At 37.5% G+C, this 13957-nt stretch overlaps 1 protein-coding gene across 1 annotated transcript in view; it reads right to left on the reverse strand.

Moving 5' to 3' along the window:
* Positions 1-13957, reverse strand: part of OXCT1 (3-oxoacid CoA-transferase 1) — an 85829-nt gene that overhangs the window by 23623 nt on the left and 48249 nt on the right. Inside the window, exons 9-13 of the mRNA XM_086629021.1 lie at positions 11356-11467; positions 10777-10871; positions 10092-10140; positions 6709-6781; positions 5866-5941 (exon numbers count right to left, since the gene is read on the reverse strand). Coding sequence (XP_086485147.1) covers positions 5866-5941; positions 6709-6781; positions 10092-10140; positions 10777-10871; positions 11356-11467 — 405 coding nt within the window. The remainder of the gene's footprint in view (positions 1-5865; positions 5942-6708; positions 6782-10091; positions 10141-10776; positions 10872-11355; positions 11468-13957) is intronic.

A 13957-nucleotide genomic window follows, 5' to 3' on the forward strand; every position in this document is an offset into this window, starting at 1 on the left:
CAGGCTTTGAGCTTGCTAGTTTGGGAAATTGCCAGCCTCCTTGGTATCTTTGGATGTATCCTATCTGCCCTCGTGAACTGACAGATGTCCAGTTTACTTAATCAGTCCTCAGTTCTCTTCTACGTTAGGTACTACTCACCCTCACCCCCAATTCTACCATTAGCCATAGAGACCATGCCACTAAAGTCTAAGGCCAAGATGTTGAATACCTCAGTCTTGTTGTGATCATTAAAACAAAACTAACTCTGTCCAACTGAAACAAGGACATCCCTCATCCAGAAGCATGTCATCTTCTCATTAATGATACACTTCATAGCTTATTTTTCACTTGTAATAAGATAAAATAAGTTTCTGCCTACGAAATGTGATGTCATGGATATTTCATCCATTTTGGTTTTTCAGATTCATGAACTTCCAGCTGCAGGCCTCCTCCACCATTGGTTTAATGGTTTTTCTACTGGTACATCATGTCAGCAGTATCAGTAGTTCTATTATTAGTATTGTTTAATGGCTAAGAGATGTTCAGAAATGCGTATTAAGAAGACAGAGCTCCTGGTGTTACAAAGGAACATTTCAGAGTGTTTTGTTTTGACCTACGCTCAGCCTCTGATACATGTCACAATGGCAACTAGAGTCAGATACCTTCCATTAGGAAGGCTGTAGAAAATAAAGCAGTACTTTGTAGTAAGGTGTAGCCAACAGAAGGGCAGCAGAAACTGTTTCATAAAATGCTTCTATTCTGAAGGTCTTAAAAAATCACTGGTAGAATGGAACTACAAACAAAGCAAGCACAGGCATAGAGATGTGCAGTCAATCCCACAGCTTTTAAAAACCGAAGTGAAACCATTTAAACTGCTACAGGAGGCAGGGCTGCTGCAACACTGCACGCACGTGCTGCTGCTCTGTAGATGCAGCATAGCTGCTCCGCTAGCAGGAATTTCTGACAGTAGCTTGAGAGACACAGATAGGTCAGATACTGTGTCCTTCACTCACAAAGTAAAACATGCCTCCATCCAGTAGCTCCCAGCAGCCATGGGCTCCCATCTGCTCTGGCCTGTCTGCCCTACTCCACAGCCATGTCCTCAGAGTTCCTGTTCCACCTCTCTTGGCCACCTTCTTCGAGCTGCACTCTGTTCCCAAGAGGTCCACAGAAATTTGCCACCTCCTTCTCTTTTCCCTCCCCAGAAACCCTCTTGCTAGTTGGAGAAACACCAAATGGAGGAAGACAAAAACTGTTAAGTAGCAGTGCTTAATGGAATAAAAATATCAATAAATGCTAGTGTTTAGGAAGTAACTTCCGCCTAAGCAAACAGCGCTGTTTACCGTATGTGCTTAAAATATTCTCGCCACCTTCTTTCTTTACTCATGGGATTTTCCTCTCCATTAGAAATTAGCAGATAAGAGCGAAGAAAAGGCTGTAATCATTGCCATGAGCCTTCCTGAGCTCAATTCCTAATAACAGGTGCAAGTAAATACACACATGCATGCACTAGGGCTCGAGTATTATCAGGCCCCTATGGGACAGAAAGGATAGCTTCATGATGGTACTTATTCAAAACATGAAATTTAGAGTTAATACTTGCCTCTGAAATAATGGCAAACATCATCAATCCAAGAACCCAAAATCTACAGCGTTTAAGAAATACTTAAACCAAACCTAAACACACAGCTAAGTGAAAAATGTGTCAATAAAATACAGCCTAAGATTTCCTTACACTACGAGCTTTCAGCAAAGTCGATCTTTGTATCCCCCAGACAAATCTTGTGACTAAAAAAAGATGCATCTCACTCACAATTCAACTTAACTGAGGATAACGTATCATCTTATTTACAGGAAACGCAGGAAGATCTGAATGCCTACGTGCTGGTTAATCACATTTTAAAAATCTGTACTGTAGAATAGTAGTAACACATCAGTAAAGCAGATTAACGATCATCTCACCAACAGATCTCAAAATAAAGTAACCAAAGCGAAATGATCGCTGATTGGAAATGCTCCTGGGTGGATTTATGGAGTGTCATCAGGCATATTTACTCACAAGTAAATACAAACTCACTGCAAAAGAAATTTGCAGACAGCCAATGGTTAGTAAGAGTGGCAAATGAGGACTGCAAGAAGTCACAAGGACCTAGCGTATGCTAGTAAAAAGGTACACCCCAAAGGTAATAAAAAGACAAATAAAAACTATCCAAGGTTTTATTTTATACTTTCCTGTTTTGAAAACATAACCTGTGATTTATAAATTTGGGGCCGAACAGAATGGAGAGGCATCTTCATAAGCAAAATAAGCAATTCCAGATAAGGAAAAATAATGCCCTTGATATGGCAAAATTAAAATCAGCATCTCCTAGAGAACATTAAGCACTGAAGGAAGGAATACGTAAGTGTGTATAATTTTGAGAAAAAAATAGAATACAATCTAAGCTTCAATGTTTCAAGAAATATGCTCATAAATGAATGAGTTTCATTAATGCAAAATGCTGGCTTCTTCTTTTGATAATTCAGATAGTCAGTGAAAGAATTTCAACATCATGATTAGAAAAATGAGTTTAACTTCTATATGGCAAGAAGCTACTGGAAAAGTGAAATACAGCTTAGTCTCTGAAAGCATTGTGTGGTATTGTATTTCTCGTGTCTGCAGTGTCTGCGAACACCATGCTTTTATCCAGTCTAAGTCTAGGACAAAAGCTACAGTTGAGTTTTTAGAAGCAGTTTAGACTGTTAAGTAGTTGTTTTGCTTCAACACAGATGTTACTAGGAAGTTGAAAATACCACAAAAATAATTCTGGTAGTCTCCAGTTGTGACATGTTTTTGAAAACTGATGCTAACAGGAATCAAACAATCAACTGGACAAAAAAAATAAATATATTGGAAAAATATCTGCAGAAAATATCTTGAAGTTTATCTAAATGCAGCAAAAGTTTAATTTTCACTTCTTTCTCTGAAGATAACTGTATATGTACCCTGAGCAAAAATTTAAATTTTTTATTCAATGTCAAAACATACTTTGTTGTATGAAATATAAATAGATGCATTTTACCATGTTTAGAAAATGCTTGTTAAGCATGACTAATTTTGTCAAATACAGAAAAGACAGAACTATGAAAAACAACAAAAGTTGGTATGAGAAAATGGGAATATATGATTTTAACTGCAAGTTTTAATTTAAAAAGAAAAAGTCTTGGTCAGCTGAAATTAATGCGATTTTGTGGCATTAAAGTCTATCCACTGATGAATCAGGAGTGCCTTTTCTCAAATATTTCAGCTTTATGAGCTATTGCTAGAGGTGCATTTTTGTTGGTTTACTAAGAATTCTTTAGAGCAGGAGTCTTTATTCACTTGGGTATGTTGAAGAATGCTTCTCTTTCCTTTTCAATTTACAAAAGGAACGAAAAAGCAAACAAAACAATTCTTCCTACCTAACATTCAACTCACCCCATTCTGCTTTCTAATAGCATCTCTTGAAACAGCTTGAGTAAACACAAGGCTTTACCAGGTGCAGGAACATTTAACATTGTTTTTGCAGGACCACAGGATTGTTAAAGAAGAGAATCTCAGGAATTAATTTAATCTCGAATATAAAGAACAGCCTAGCAACAAGTTTGTACAATAGCATTCATTTTGCAAAAGTATAAAAAGAATGTCAGTCTAAGGCAACCCAGCTAAACAAAATTTTGAATCTTTCTGACAACTGAAATAAAAAGATGTATAGATTAAAACAATCCTGAACTATGCCTCTAAGAAAATCTCTAAATCCTATTTACAAAAAACTAATGAGTTTATACTATAACAACTTCTTTAAAATATTTTTTGTAGTCTATCTTCAAAATTTTGACAAAGAATGTAATAATTCAGAATCATTTTTAAAAGTCACTATGTAAACAAGTAATTTCTACTTGTATAAAACATCACAGCCACCACAAGTTAACATGAAGGAAGTGCTTTCACAAAACCAGAGCTACTTCATCCAGTAAAAGAAAAGAGTAGTTCCTAGACGGACATGAAGGAAAAGATATCCCACTCAGATTCGCAGTGACATATACCTGCGGTACTGGACTGACAGGGTAGATTACTTACATTTATTTACGGCAATCATTTGAAAATGTAAGTTTTTTTTAAGTTAGCTGTTTAAAATATATAAATAGAGTTTGGGTGACTTACCATACTTTTGAGATATAGAGCCACAGATAAATCAGGTAAACTCCAGTTTTAGTTACCCGAGCTTTCAACTGCTTGATCATTGCCTTGGTTGAAATAGCAAATCTAGGGTTAAAAATGTGATTTGCTTTATCCCTTTTATTTTGAAGTGTGTGTGGGTTCCTCTGTAGAGGCTGGTTTCATTATTTTGGATTCTAGTGACAAGTTCTTGTAACTCAAGACAAAAAAAAAAATTATATTGGACAATGCAAAGTTTACTGGTATTACCTTAACGCACATCATACTTGGACTCCTGAAGTATATCTGACCATCAGACTGTTTAAAACACAGACTTCTACCAAAAGACATAAAATAGCAATAAAAGAGCACACACGGATCCTAGAGTGATGCACTAACAGCAGCATTAATTTTCGGACCCTGCTTTTCACAAGATTAACTGGATGGCACTGCAAGTAGAAAAGAGTCTTGAAAAAGCTAGCACTTGTATCAGAGGGGTATGAAAAGATCTAGCCAGCACTAGTCCATCTGTTCTCAGTTGCGTGACCATAAAACCGGGTTGTGCTGTGAGAACATCTGAGGAGGACTGTTTCCTCACAGATTTATCTCCTATGTGCCACGTTCCAACCCAGTTGTAACCCTTTCACGTGCCCTACAATCGCTCACACAGACACTGGAACAGTCCTTCAGATAACCATTTCTCCCATGCCTGCCTGACAAGACCCTGTCTTCGTCCCCTCTCACTACAAGCAGCTTACGCTCCAGCCACTGCTTCACGACTCGTGTGCTCACACGCCTGCTGGAGAGGTCACACAGACTGCTGGGCTCAACTAATGCTTCTCCAAGAGACAGGACTTTCATTTGGTGTTTTTTCCTCTCCTACCCAGCTTTCAGTTTTCAAAGACTTTCCTGATAACTTTAGCACTGCTCAGACAGATAGAAATCCGCCTCATTACTGTAAACCAGGCTAAAAAGAAAATTTGCTTCCAGACATCTCTGATACAAACCATAACAGAAAGTACCATATTGAAAGCTGTTGAAAATATCAACTTGTAAACCATGTGAAAGACAGGTATGTTGTTTACTGTTAAAACATAAACTGTGTTCAAAGTATGGCCTAATGTCATCAGCTGCTTAAAAAATACTGGGATTATTTTATATTTACAGGGTTGAAACCCATGGGATTATTTGGGTAAATACATTATTATTGCTTCCTTCTAGACGTATTTGAAATGATAAAGCTGTGATTCCTTGACAGGAACACCAAGAAAAATAACGCAGACTTTTTTTATCATTTTATGATGAACTACATGTTGTTTTATACCTTCCTTCAAGTTCTTGCTCCAGGTACAACTATACAAGAGTTGTCACTCTCAAGAATAAGCATCAGCCCTCAGCGAAAAAACATGACATTTGCAAGGCACAGACCTAAGAGGAAGTAAAAAGGCCTACATAAATCATGTTTAGCTGTTCAGAATGCTTAGCAAAAGCATAATTTTAGAGACCTGACTCCTGATAATTGATTGCTTGGTGCCAGTAGTATGCAAGAAAACCTGTTAACCTGAAGGCTGCACATATTCTCTATTTTAATGCTTTGAACTTCACAATCCCCATTCTGCTTTAGTCCTTTTCTCCTTTGCCTGACCCTCAGCCACATTAATATTATCCTAAATACAGTGCATTAACAGTAGTACAAACAGCTACTTACAGGAATCATCCAGTTGGCCAGATCACCATACTTAGACACCTGCATAGCTCCAAGCATTGTCAAATCAACATGGCCTCTGGCAACAGAAAGTATGTAATTAGCATATCACGTTCAAATAACAGCCCACAAATCTTAAAAAGCTTTTGTTCACATTCTCATTACATCAATTTAAAAACGGTGGCATACCACAGAGGTAGCAACCATTTTGTTACACATGTAGTTGAGGTTTTTTCCCCTCTAGATGTATTGCCGATGCAAATTTTTCTGTCTGCCTACTGAGCCTCAAAAATGTTATTACTTTTGTCTGGTTTTGGTTAATTGCATGCACAGTCAATCAGCTATGAACTCATACTTTTAAGTGCACTCCTTCACATATTTACATGCACTCATTATCTTTTCAGAGCCATTAGGATTTAATGTTTGTTTGCATCCAACTTCCTTCCCAAAAAACAAACAAAAAACAGGTGCAGATGGTGAATTTCCATTAGGGAGGTGGAATGAGGATCACAGTTGCAAGCTGAGCAGAGAATATACAGAGTGCAAGTTCAGATTAGATACTTGGAAATGACCAAAAAGTAGTTGTTAAAACATAGTTATAAATGTGTTTATATATGGCCAAGTGGTGGTAGACACGAACATCAGTATGGTATCTATTAGTTACAGTGTTTTCCTATTTCCAAGGGCTAGATCTAATCCTCTGTAAACCATCACTGATTAAGTCCATGATCATTTTACAGGTTGTTAAAATTTAACCACATTTCAAGGAATTACTAACGAGGCCAGTCACTGACTCAGTTTATTCTTTTCATGCTTCAAAAGATTGCGGTTTGTGTTGTTACGTACCCTCTTATCATTGCAAATGATTCATCACTAGAGAAATAGGAAGAACCTGGAAGAACAGTGACTGTCTCCTTTCCTGTAAAAGAAATAAGCTATAATATGTATATATTTTGTTTCTTTGACAAGTGAAGTCACATCTATTAACCAAGGAAAAAGAAGGGTTTTATCAAATTCCTTTGGATTCTGTAAAACTATGGACCTGATTATACTTACTATGTCACATGTAAATCTAATCAATTATAACGATTAGAGGAGAGAGTTGGGGCTGTTCAGCCTGGAGAAGAGAAGGCTCTGGGCTGATCTTATGGCAGCCTTCCAGTACCTAAAGGGGGCCTACAGGAAAGCTGGAGAGGGACTTTTTACAAGGGCATGTAGTGACAGGACATGGGGCAACGGATTTAAACTGAAAGAGGGGAGATTTTGATTAGATATAAGGAAGAAATTTTTTACATTGAGGGTGGTGAGACACTGGAACAGGTTGCTCAGAGAAGTTGTGGATGCCCCATCCCTGGAAGTGTTCAAGGCCAGGTTGGATGAGGCTTTGGGCAACCTGGTGTAGTGGAGAATTTCTCTGCCCATGGCAGGGGGTTGGAACTAGGTGATCTTTAAGGTCCCTTCCAACCCTAACAATTCTATGATTCTATGATTCTATAATGAACTGTGAAGCAGTTTGTGAAAGTTTTTCGTGATAGCATTGTTCGCTCTTTGACCATCAGCAGTTCCAGGCAAGACATCACTGAGACCAGGGGCTAAGAAATCTCCGTGGACTTCAGCTTTCACTCTATCCATAGAAAAAGTGAGAGGTAACTCTCTTTTGAAACAGAGAAAGAGCATCTTCAGGAGACAGGGACGTTGCAAGGAAGAGCGAGCAGACCAGACTGAATAGTCTAGAGTGATAATGATGTAGAATACAGAAAATAAATGACAGATCTAATCTACTCTTGCTTTGTTAAACTGCACAAGAAAATGTGCTTCTGAGTCCTGTACTGTTCTCTGCACAGTCAAACAACAGAGTACACATGGAAGCGTCTTGACTTTGTCCAGAGCTCGCTCTTTCTTCTCCTGCCAGCACTTTGAATCAGTCTAAGCACCAACCATGTGTACAGAGTGCCTGTGGAAAGGCATAAGAAACATAGCCAAAGGTGAAATTATATACCGAGCATGTGAAACTTGAAAGCAAAAACCCAAGACTTTAGCACTAGATGAAATTGTGAAAAAAAGTTGATGTAACAACAATGGGGAAGAGGAATGAGACATCTTTAAACATTTTCCAGAAAACAGGGAAAAAGGGACAATGAGATTAACTAAGAGGACGGGAAAAGGGAAGGAAACACTGTAGGAGAGTTAAAATAGAGATCTAAGTTACCTGGTTTCATTTACTGCGTTCATTTGATGTGTATTATATGCCAAGACATTGCACGGCAACCAAATTTTGACACACAAAATAGTATAGAATTAGGGTCATGCAAGTGGTCTTGCAGTCAGATCACGAGACTTTACCATGTTAACATCCAGACTGCTGAGACTGCCTGAATGGTCTTTCCCTACCAAGCACTCGCCCAAAAGATTGGGAGAGACAACACGACCTGCAAGCAGCTACATGGAGTGAGAATCCTGAGATAAAGGAACAAGCTAATGCAATGCTGAGAAGAAAAAGACACAGGCTGAGGATCACAGAACAATGTGGCAAGATCATTCCATTACCCACTTCTTGAAAATGCTCTCAGGAAGTCAGTACTTGTAAACATGTCTGCTGTAAGACAGAAGTCTACCTTTCAGTTCCAGTTAACTTCATGTGAGACATTCAGAAAATGGGACCAAAAAATATACATATTTCAGAGAAATATAATTACATTTGCAGGTAAAAATCTGGCGAAAGCCCACACTGGAAGTATATTTTGAAAATGTGGACTTTGAGGGCTGACATTGTACCATTCCAGTCTATGAATGTGAACAGAATTAAATCCTATTCCTTTGCCACTTAGCATCTATTCTCTTCACGTGTTTTTAAATTTAGCTGGAAAGAACCTCGAGTGATTTTAATCCAACTAAGTGTCAGAGGGATTTAGCAGCTCTGTGTCTTTTGACAATGATAAAAATAACAATTTTGGTTGTAGAGTTGAAGTTCTCCTATCCTGTGTCCTGTCTACTACAGCTTCAGAGGAAGATGTGAAGGTGCTTAACACTGAAGTACCAATAGTATAATAATCTGATTTCCATGTTGCACTCTAACCTCTTACGTTAGCTTCATCCCTGCAAGATTATCTCTTCAAAAATACTTATCAACCATAAACAATTCAATATTATGTTGACATCCATATAAAAGCACCATGATTTTTCAGAGTATTTACTTACATCATCACTCTGTTAACATGTTCATTTCTAGTGTATACATATTAGAATTTAAGTTCAAATATGTGTGCATATAATTTCACCTTTTATAGTAAATGTTTTTTATTCTAAATAATTTTTTTCCCTCCAATGAAACCTCCAATATTTAAAAAAAAAACAACAAAACCACCTCAATTTCAGTTCAAACACTACTACAGCTCTCACGTGCCTCTGAAATTTTCCTTAATACAGTCTATCACAACAGTTTTCTAGCTACTGGTGAAATACTGGATGCAATTCCTTAACTATTTCTTATTTTGAATCAGAAGATGGCCTTAAATACTCATTTAAAACATAATGCTGAAACAGGCCTAATAACATAGAAGTATGATAATGGTATAGGCAAGCCAGGTAGCAAACGTTTCAAGTCAGTGAACAATTGTTACACTGCACTGTGATATTAAATTAAAAGCTTGTGTGAAGTTCGTGCTTTATCTCCTTTGACTTTTCAGAGTTTAATTGTACTTGCTAACAGTGGCTGAGAAAAGTACTATCTATATAAACACATATGTACATACCCATACATATATGTGTATATGCATATATGTATACATAAATAAAAAATACAAAATGCACAGGTTTTCCATATGAAAATACAAGTCCCAAGATGTCAGCTATGGGTATACAACGTAAACCATTGAAAATAATTTTCTAGAAAACCCAAGGTGAAAAGTATCAGGGAAACAAATCCATATTCGCATATAGGCTTCACAAAATAACTTCTCTTCTGAAGAGGAAGATTTGACCCTTTATTGCCTGGCTTGGCAGAGTTTCCTTCAGCAGCTACTAAAATGCATCAAAGCATAAGCTCTCTAACTGGACTACTGAACATCTCCATTAATCAAAACCAACCTTCACTTCAAAGAAGACAAATACATTCATATTTATAAGTAAATAAAACAGGAGTCTGGGTTCAAATACTGAATCAAAAAAAGGTTTCAGATGAACAGTGAATAATCATTTTCCATAAATTAAATTTATTTAAAAGATTTTACCTGCATTAATCAGGTCTGGATCTACTTCATTTTCAAGTGGATAAGGACCCTGACAACAACACAGACATATGTCTACATTAAAATACTTTTGAGATACAATTTGTAACTGTTTTATTATTTCTATTGCTTATTACTGAAAAGAGACCATCACAGACATGTATTTTTTTGTCTTTAGCAGAGCAACATCCCTCATGATACAGGCCACAATTTACATCAACTAACATATTAGGACTGATGGACACACTGTTAGAGGCTGGTAGAATTACTAAATAACCACAAAGTGGGGGTTTTGTTTGGTTTGAGTGACAGACATTTTTCAGAAAAAGGTATGCAGATGCAACTTCATAAAGCCATACAACAGTGAAAGTAATATTCACTTCAAGCTTTATTCAAAATTATGTTTGATAAAGCTTTCAAGGCAAGACCAACTACTGAAGGTTCTGACTCCTTCCAGAAAAAACGTACTTGAGAATGTAACTTAGTACAGTAGCACTACAATCCTGAAATGACCATTCCTTAAAAACTTCCCTGCACTACAATGAGAATTGTATGATCATGCAATATGGCATATATTTGAATACGATTTTTAGCAAAATTATAATCAAGATGTGGGTGGGTGGGAAATAAAACCCCACCCACTGCAAGGTTAAGTGCACTGCAGTAAGCGGCCAAGATACATTCTTACCAAACCCAGGACTCCATTTTCACTCTGTAAGTGAACAGTTATGTCTGGACTGATGAAGTTACTGGCCAACAGGGGGATTCCAATACCCAGATTAGCTGAAAAGAATTGGTTAAGGCACAAAGAGGAACACACTTACTGCAAAATAGTAAATTCAAAAAAGTTATCATTGCACTATGATTAGATTAGAACTGTTCACAAACACTTTCAGTTTTAGTCAGATGCCTCATATTTGTGATGAATTATTTTGTCATTTGGGCTGTCTAACTGCATTCTGCCAAATGCTTTACATGATAAAAAACCCACAGTGCAAGTACGCTTCATCTCCAAAACACATCATTTTTTCAATAAATTCTTGCGAAACATTCAACTGGTAATGAACTCTCCAGATACGCCTGGTTAAAACTCCGGGTACCCTATGCCTTAACATCCCATTTATTTCAATAAGGTGTTAATAAAATGAGAGAATCCCAGGCTCTCTGAAAGACAATAAGCATGGTAATTAACCTGTCCTAAAAAAAACAGCTGCGGTTGTTATTCTAGTGAGTCATCACTTTAACCTATAGCACAGCTGGAGGATACCATACATGCCATCCTCAAACTCTAAAGCAGCCCTTCTGATGATCCTCTCTCTCACATTGTCTCCTTGTTTTTGTTTGGCTTTTGAGTCTTCAGGCTTTCGGATTGATAAGCGCTGCAAAAGAAGAAGTAATCATAAGTAAAGATTAGAATCCAGATTCTTGCTTTTGAAGATACGAAAGCCTGATTTGTGATTGCACTGAGATATTTGGTCTATTTATCAATCTTCTACCAAAAATGACCTTTTATTCTATCAGTTCAAGCTTATCTAAGCCAATGGAATCATCAAATATCACCAATGATAGCCTTAGAACAAAATGTTATTTTTTTGTCTGTATTGCCAAGGCTGAGAGAGTACGTGGCGCATAGACAACTGGCTAAGAAGGCACCAAGCATTAGTGCAAATACTAGCAAGTCTGAGTTCCATTACCCCAGAGATATCTAAATCGTTTTGTAAAATGTCAGTCTAAAATACAAATATTGCTCTCTTTCTGCATTCATTCAATTCAGTGGTGCTATTCCAGATTTGTATGCATGAGACAGAGGAACGCCAGTCATCTACAGATACTAAGAGCTAAGTAACTGAGTTTTCAAACATAAATCTGTATAATCTTCCGTAAATCTTCTTAAAGTTGCTTCCTGAGACTTCCTGGCGTTAAGCTGATGCTTTCTAAATCACATGTAGGTGAAAATGCCATGACATTCAAGAAGTTTGTAAGGCCTTTTTTTGAGGTTATTGTTTACATAGATTATGTTCTTTGCGCATCTCTCCCACGCATATAAAACTGCTCTGAGCAACACCATGTCCTGCACCCTGGTATGCCTTCACATCCTCTCCTACTTCAGGCCACAACGAACGCATCAGGCAAAATTATCCTCTGCTCCTTTTCGTCGCCACAGAAGAATTTTTGCAGTGTCTTTTTTCCCTGCGTTGGGAGTCACTTTCCTCTTAGGCAGCCAAAATCAGTCAATATCAATCCTCTTGAATTTCCAAGCTACTTTCTTTTTATGCCTTAGGTAGCTTCCCTAGAATTGCTTCACTTGTGAGTTACGGAAGAAGCGAGAACAATCACAGAGGGTTTCTCTGCAGCAAAGAGAGGGCTGGATAGAAAGTATGACTGGCAGTAGAGGGACCATGTCTGAGCCAAATTAGGCAGGAACTGCCATTTAAAGCCAGTAAAAAATTATGACAGACTAGCTTGTCTTTATTCCTCATCTCTCCTCTTACTACTTAACATATTCAATGCTTTCATGTGTTTAGCCACTTCCTTCATATATAATCTTTTATGGAAGAGTAAATAAATCCACCATTTCCTTCCTATACTTTTATTAATGAGAGGTGTCATTGCCGGAATTACGAAATTACACAAAGAAAATTAATCTCTGTTACAACTTTGCAGTGCAGTTTGTAGTAGCTTTTGTTTTCCCCTCTTTCACTTCTTTTTTTTTCTTAAGCACATAGGGAAGGGGACAGTTGACTAGGTAGGTGTATCCACTTATGCAGTCAGCCACAGAAAATCAGGTGTTTGTATAAAGGTCTTCCCTGTACTGAGGGTCATCTCTTCATCCACTGCCAAACTGCGACAAGAACAGCTGTTATTAATAAATGCAAAATGGGTATCTCTCATGAAAGGTAAAAGCTTCTCTGTGAGATATTGCATCCATTCAGAAGAAGGAAACAGGCCATTAATTGCCATCTAACACAACATGCCCAGAGAAAGTAAGAGGGAAAAAGAAAAACGGTTTGACACATCTGTTTCCAGTCAAATACTCAACAACATGCAATATGTTTTTGCAGAATGAACAGACTGAAGGAAAAGAAGAAGCTTTTTAACCTTAATATTCATAAAGGAGTTTACTCAGAGAAAAGGCCTTGTATGACTTTCTAGGACTTTGTGACTTGATTTTAATAATAAAAGTTTAATTATTACCATTCTTTTCTACACTTTTTTTTTCAAGATGTTTTTTCCTTTGTGTCATATATCTCCCCCTCCACCAGCTCTTCTGATGACATTTTAAATAATACCCACCTCCAGAGTATGGAGATACAGAAGAAATACAGAATTCTCAATTGCACTTTAAGAGCATTGTCACATCACTAAAACGAATATAAGGACATAGCTTGAGTGAGGCAAAGCCACAGAAACAAAGAAGAACAATTACACAATCATAATTTTCTTTGGTGGTTTTAGTGATGGAATATTATCCCTGCAATTTTTAATAGCTACTGACATCTTTTATTCAGACCAGAAATGCCAATGGCTAAAAAAGTTCCTGAGTAAAGAAAAGGGAAGAAAGGTTCAAGGACCTTTGCAATGTAAGGTAATTCAACAACGGCACAAAAGGGGCTGAGAGTGGCTCCACCTGCCCATGTCAAAAGCTCTCCAGTAGAAAAGACAGTATCCAAGTGTCAAAGTCAGCTCTTACTGTAGATATATGTCTACAGAAGGTGAACTGATAAAAGGAAGGAAAATGAAGTAGCATCTTCCATCACATTTTCAACTGTGTTAAAGTCATCCAGGACTACAGGCAGTTCCTCTAAATTATTCGGGGACTGAATCAGAGAGGCTGAGGTATAAGAAACAAGGCCCAATTCTCAGGCCCC

Source organism: Tauraco erythrolophus, chromosome Z (assembly GCF_009769465.1).
Source record: "Tauraco erythrolophus isolate bTauEry1 chromosome Z, bTauEry1.pri, whole genome shotgun sequence".
Classification (NCBI taxonomy): Eukaryota; Metazoa; Chordata; class Aves; order Musophagiformes; family Musophagidae; genus Tauraco; species Tauraco erythrolophus.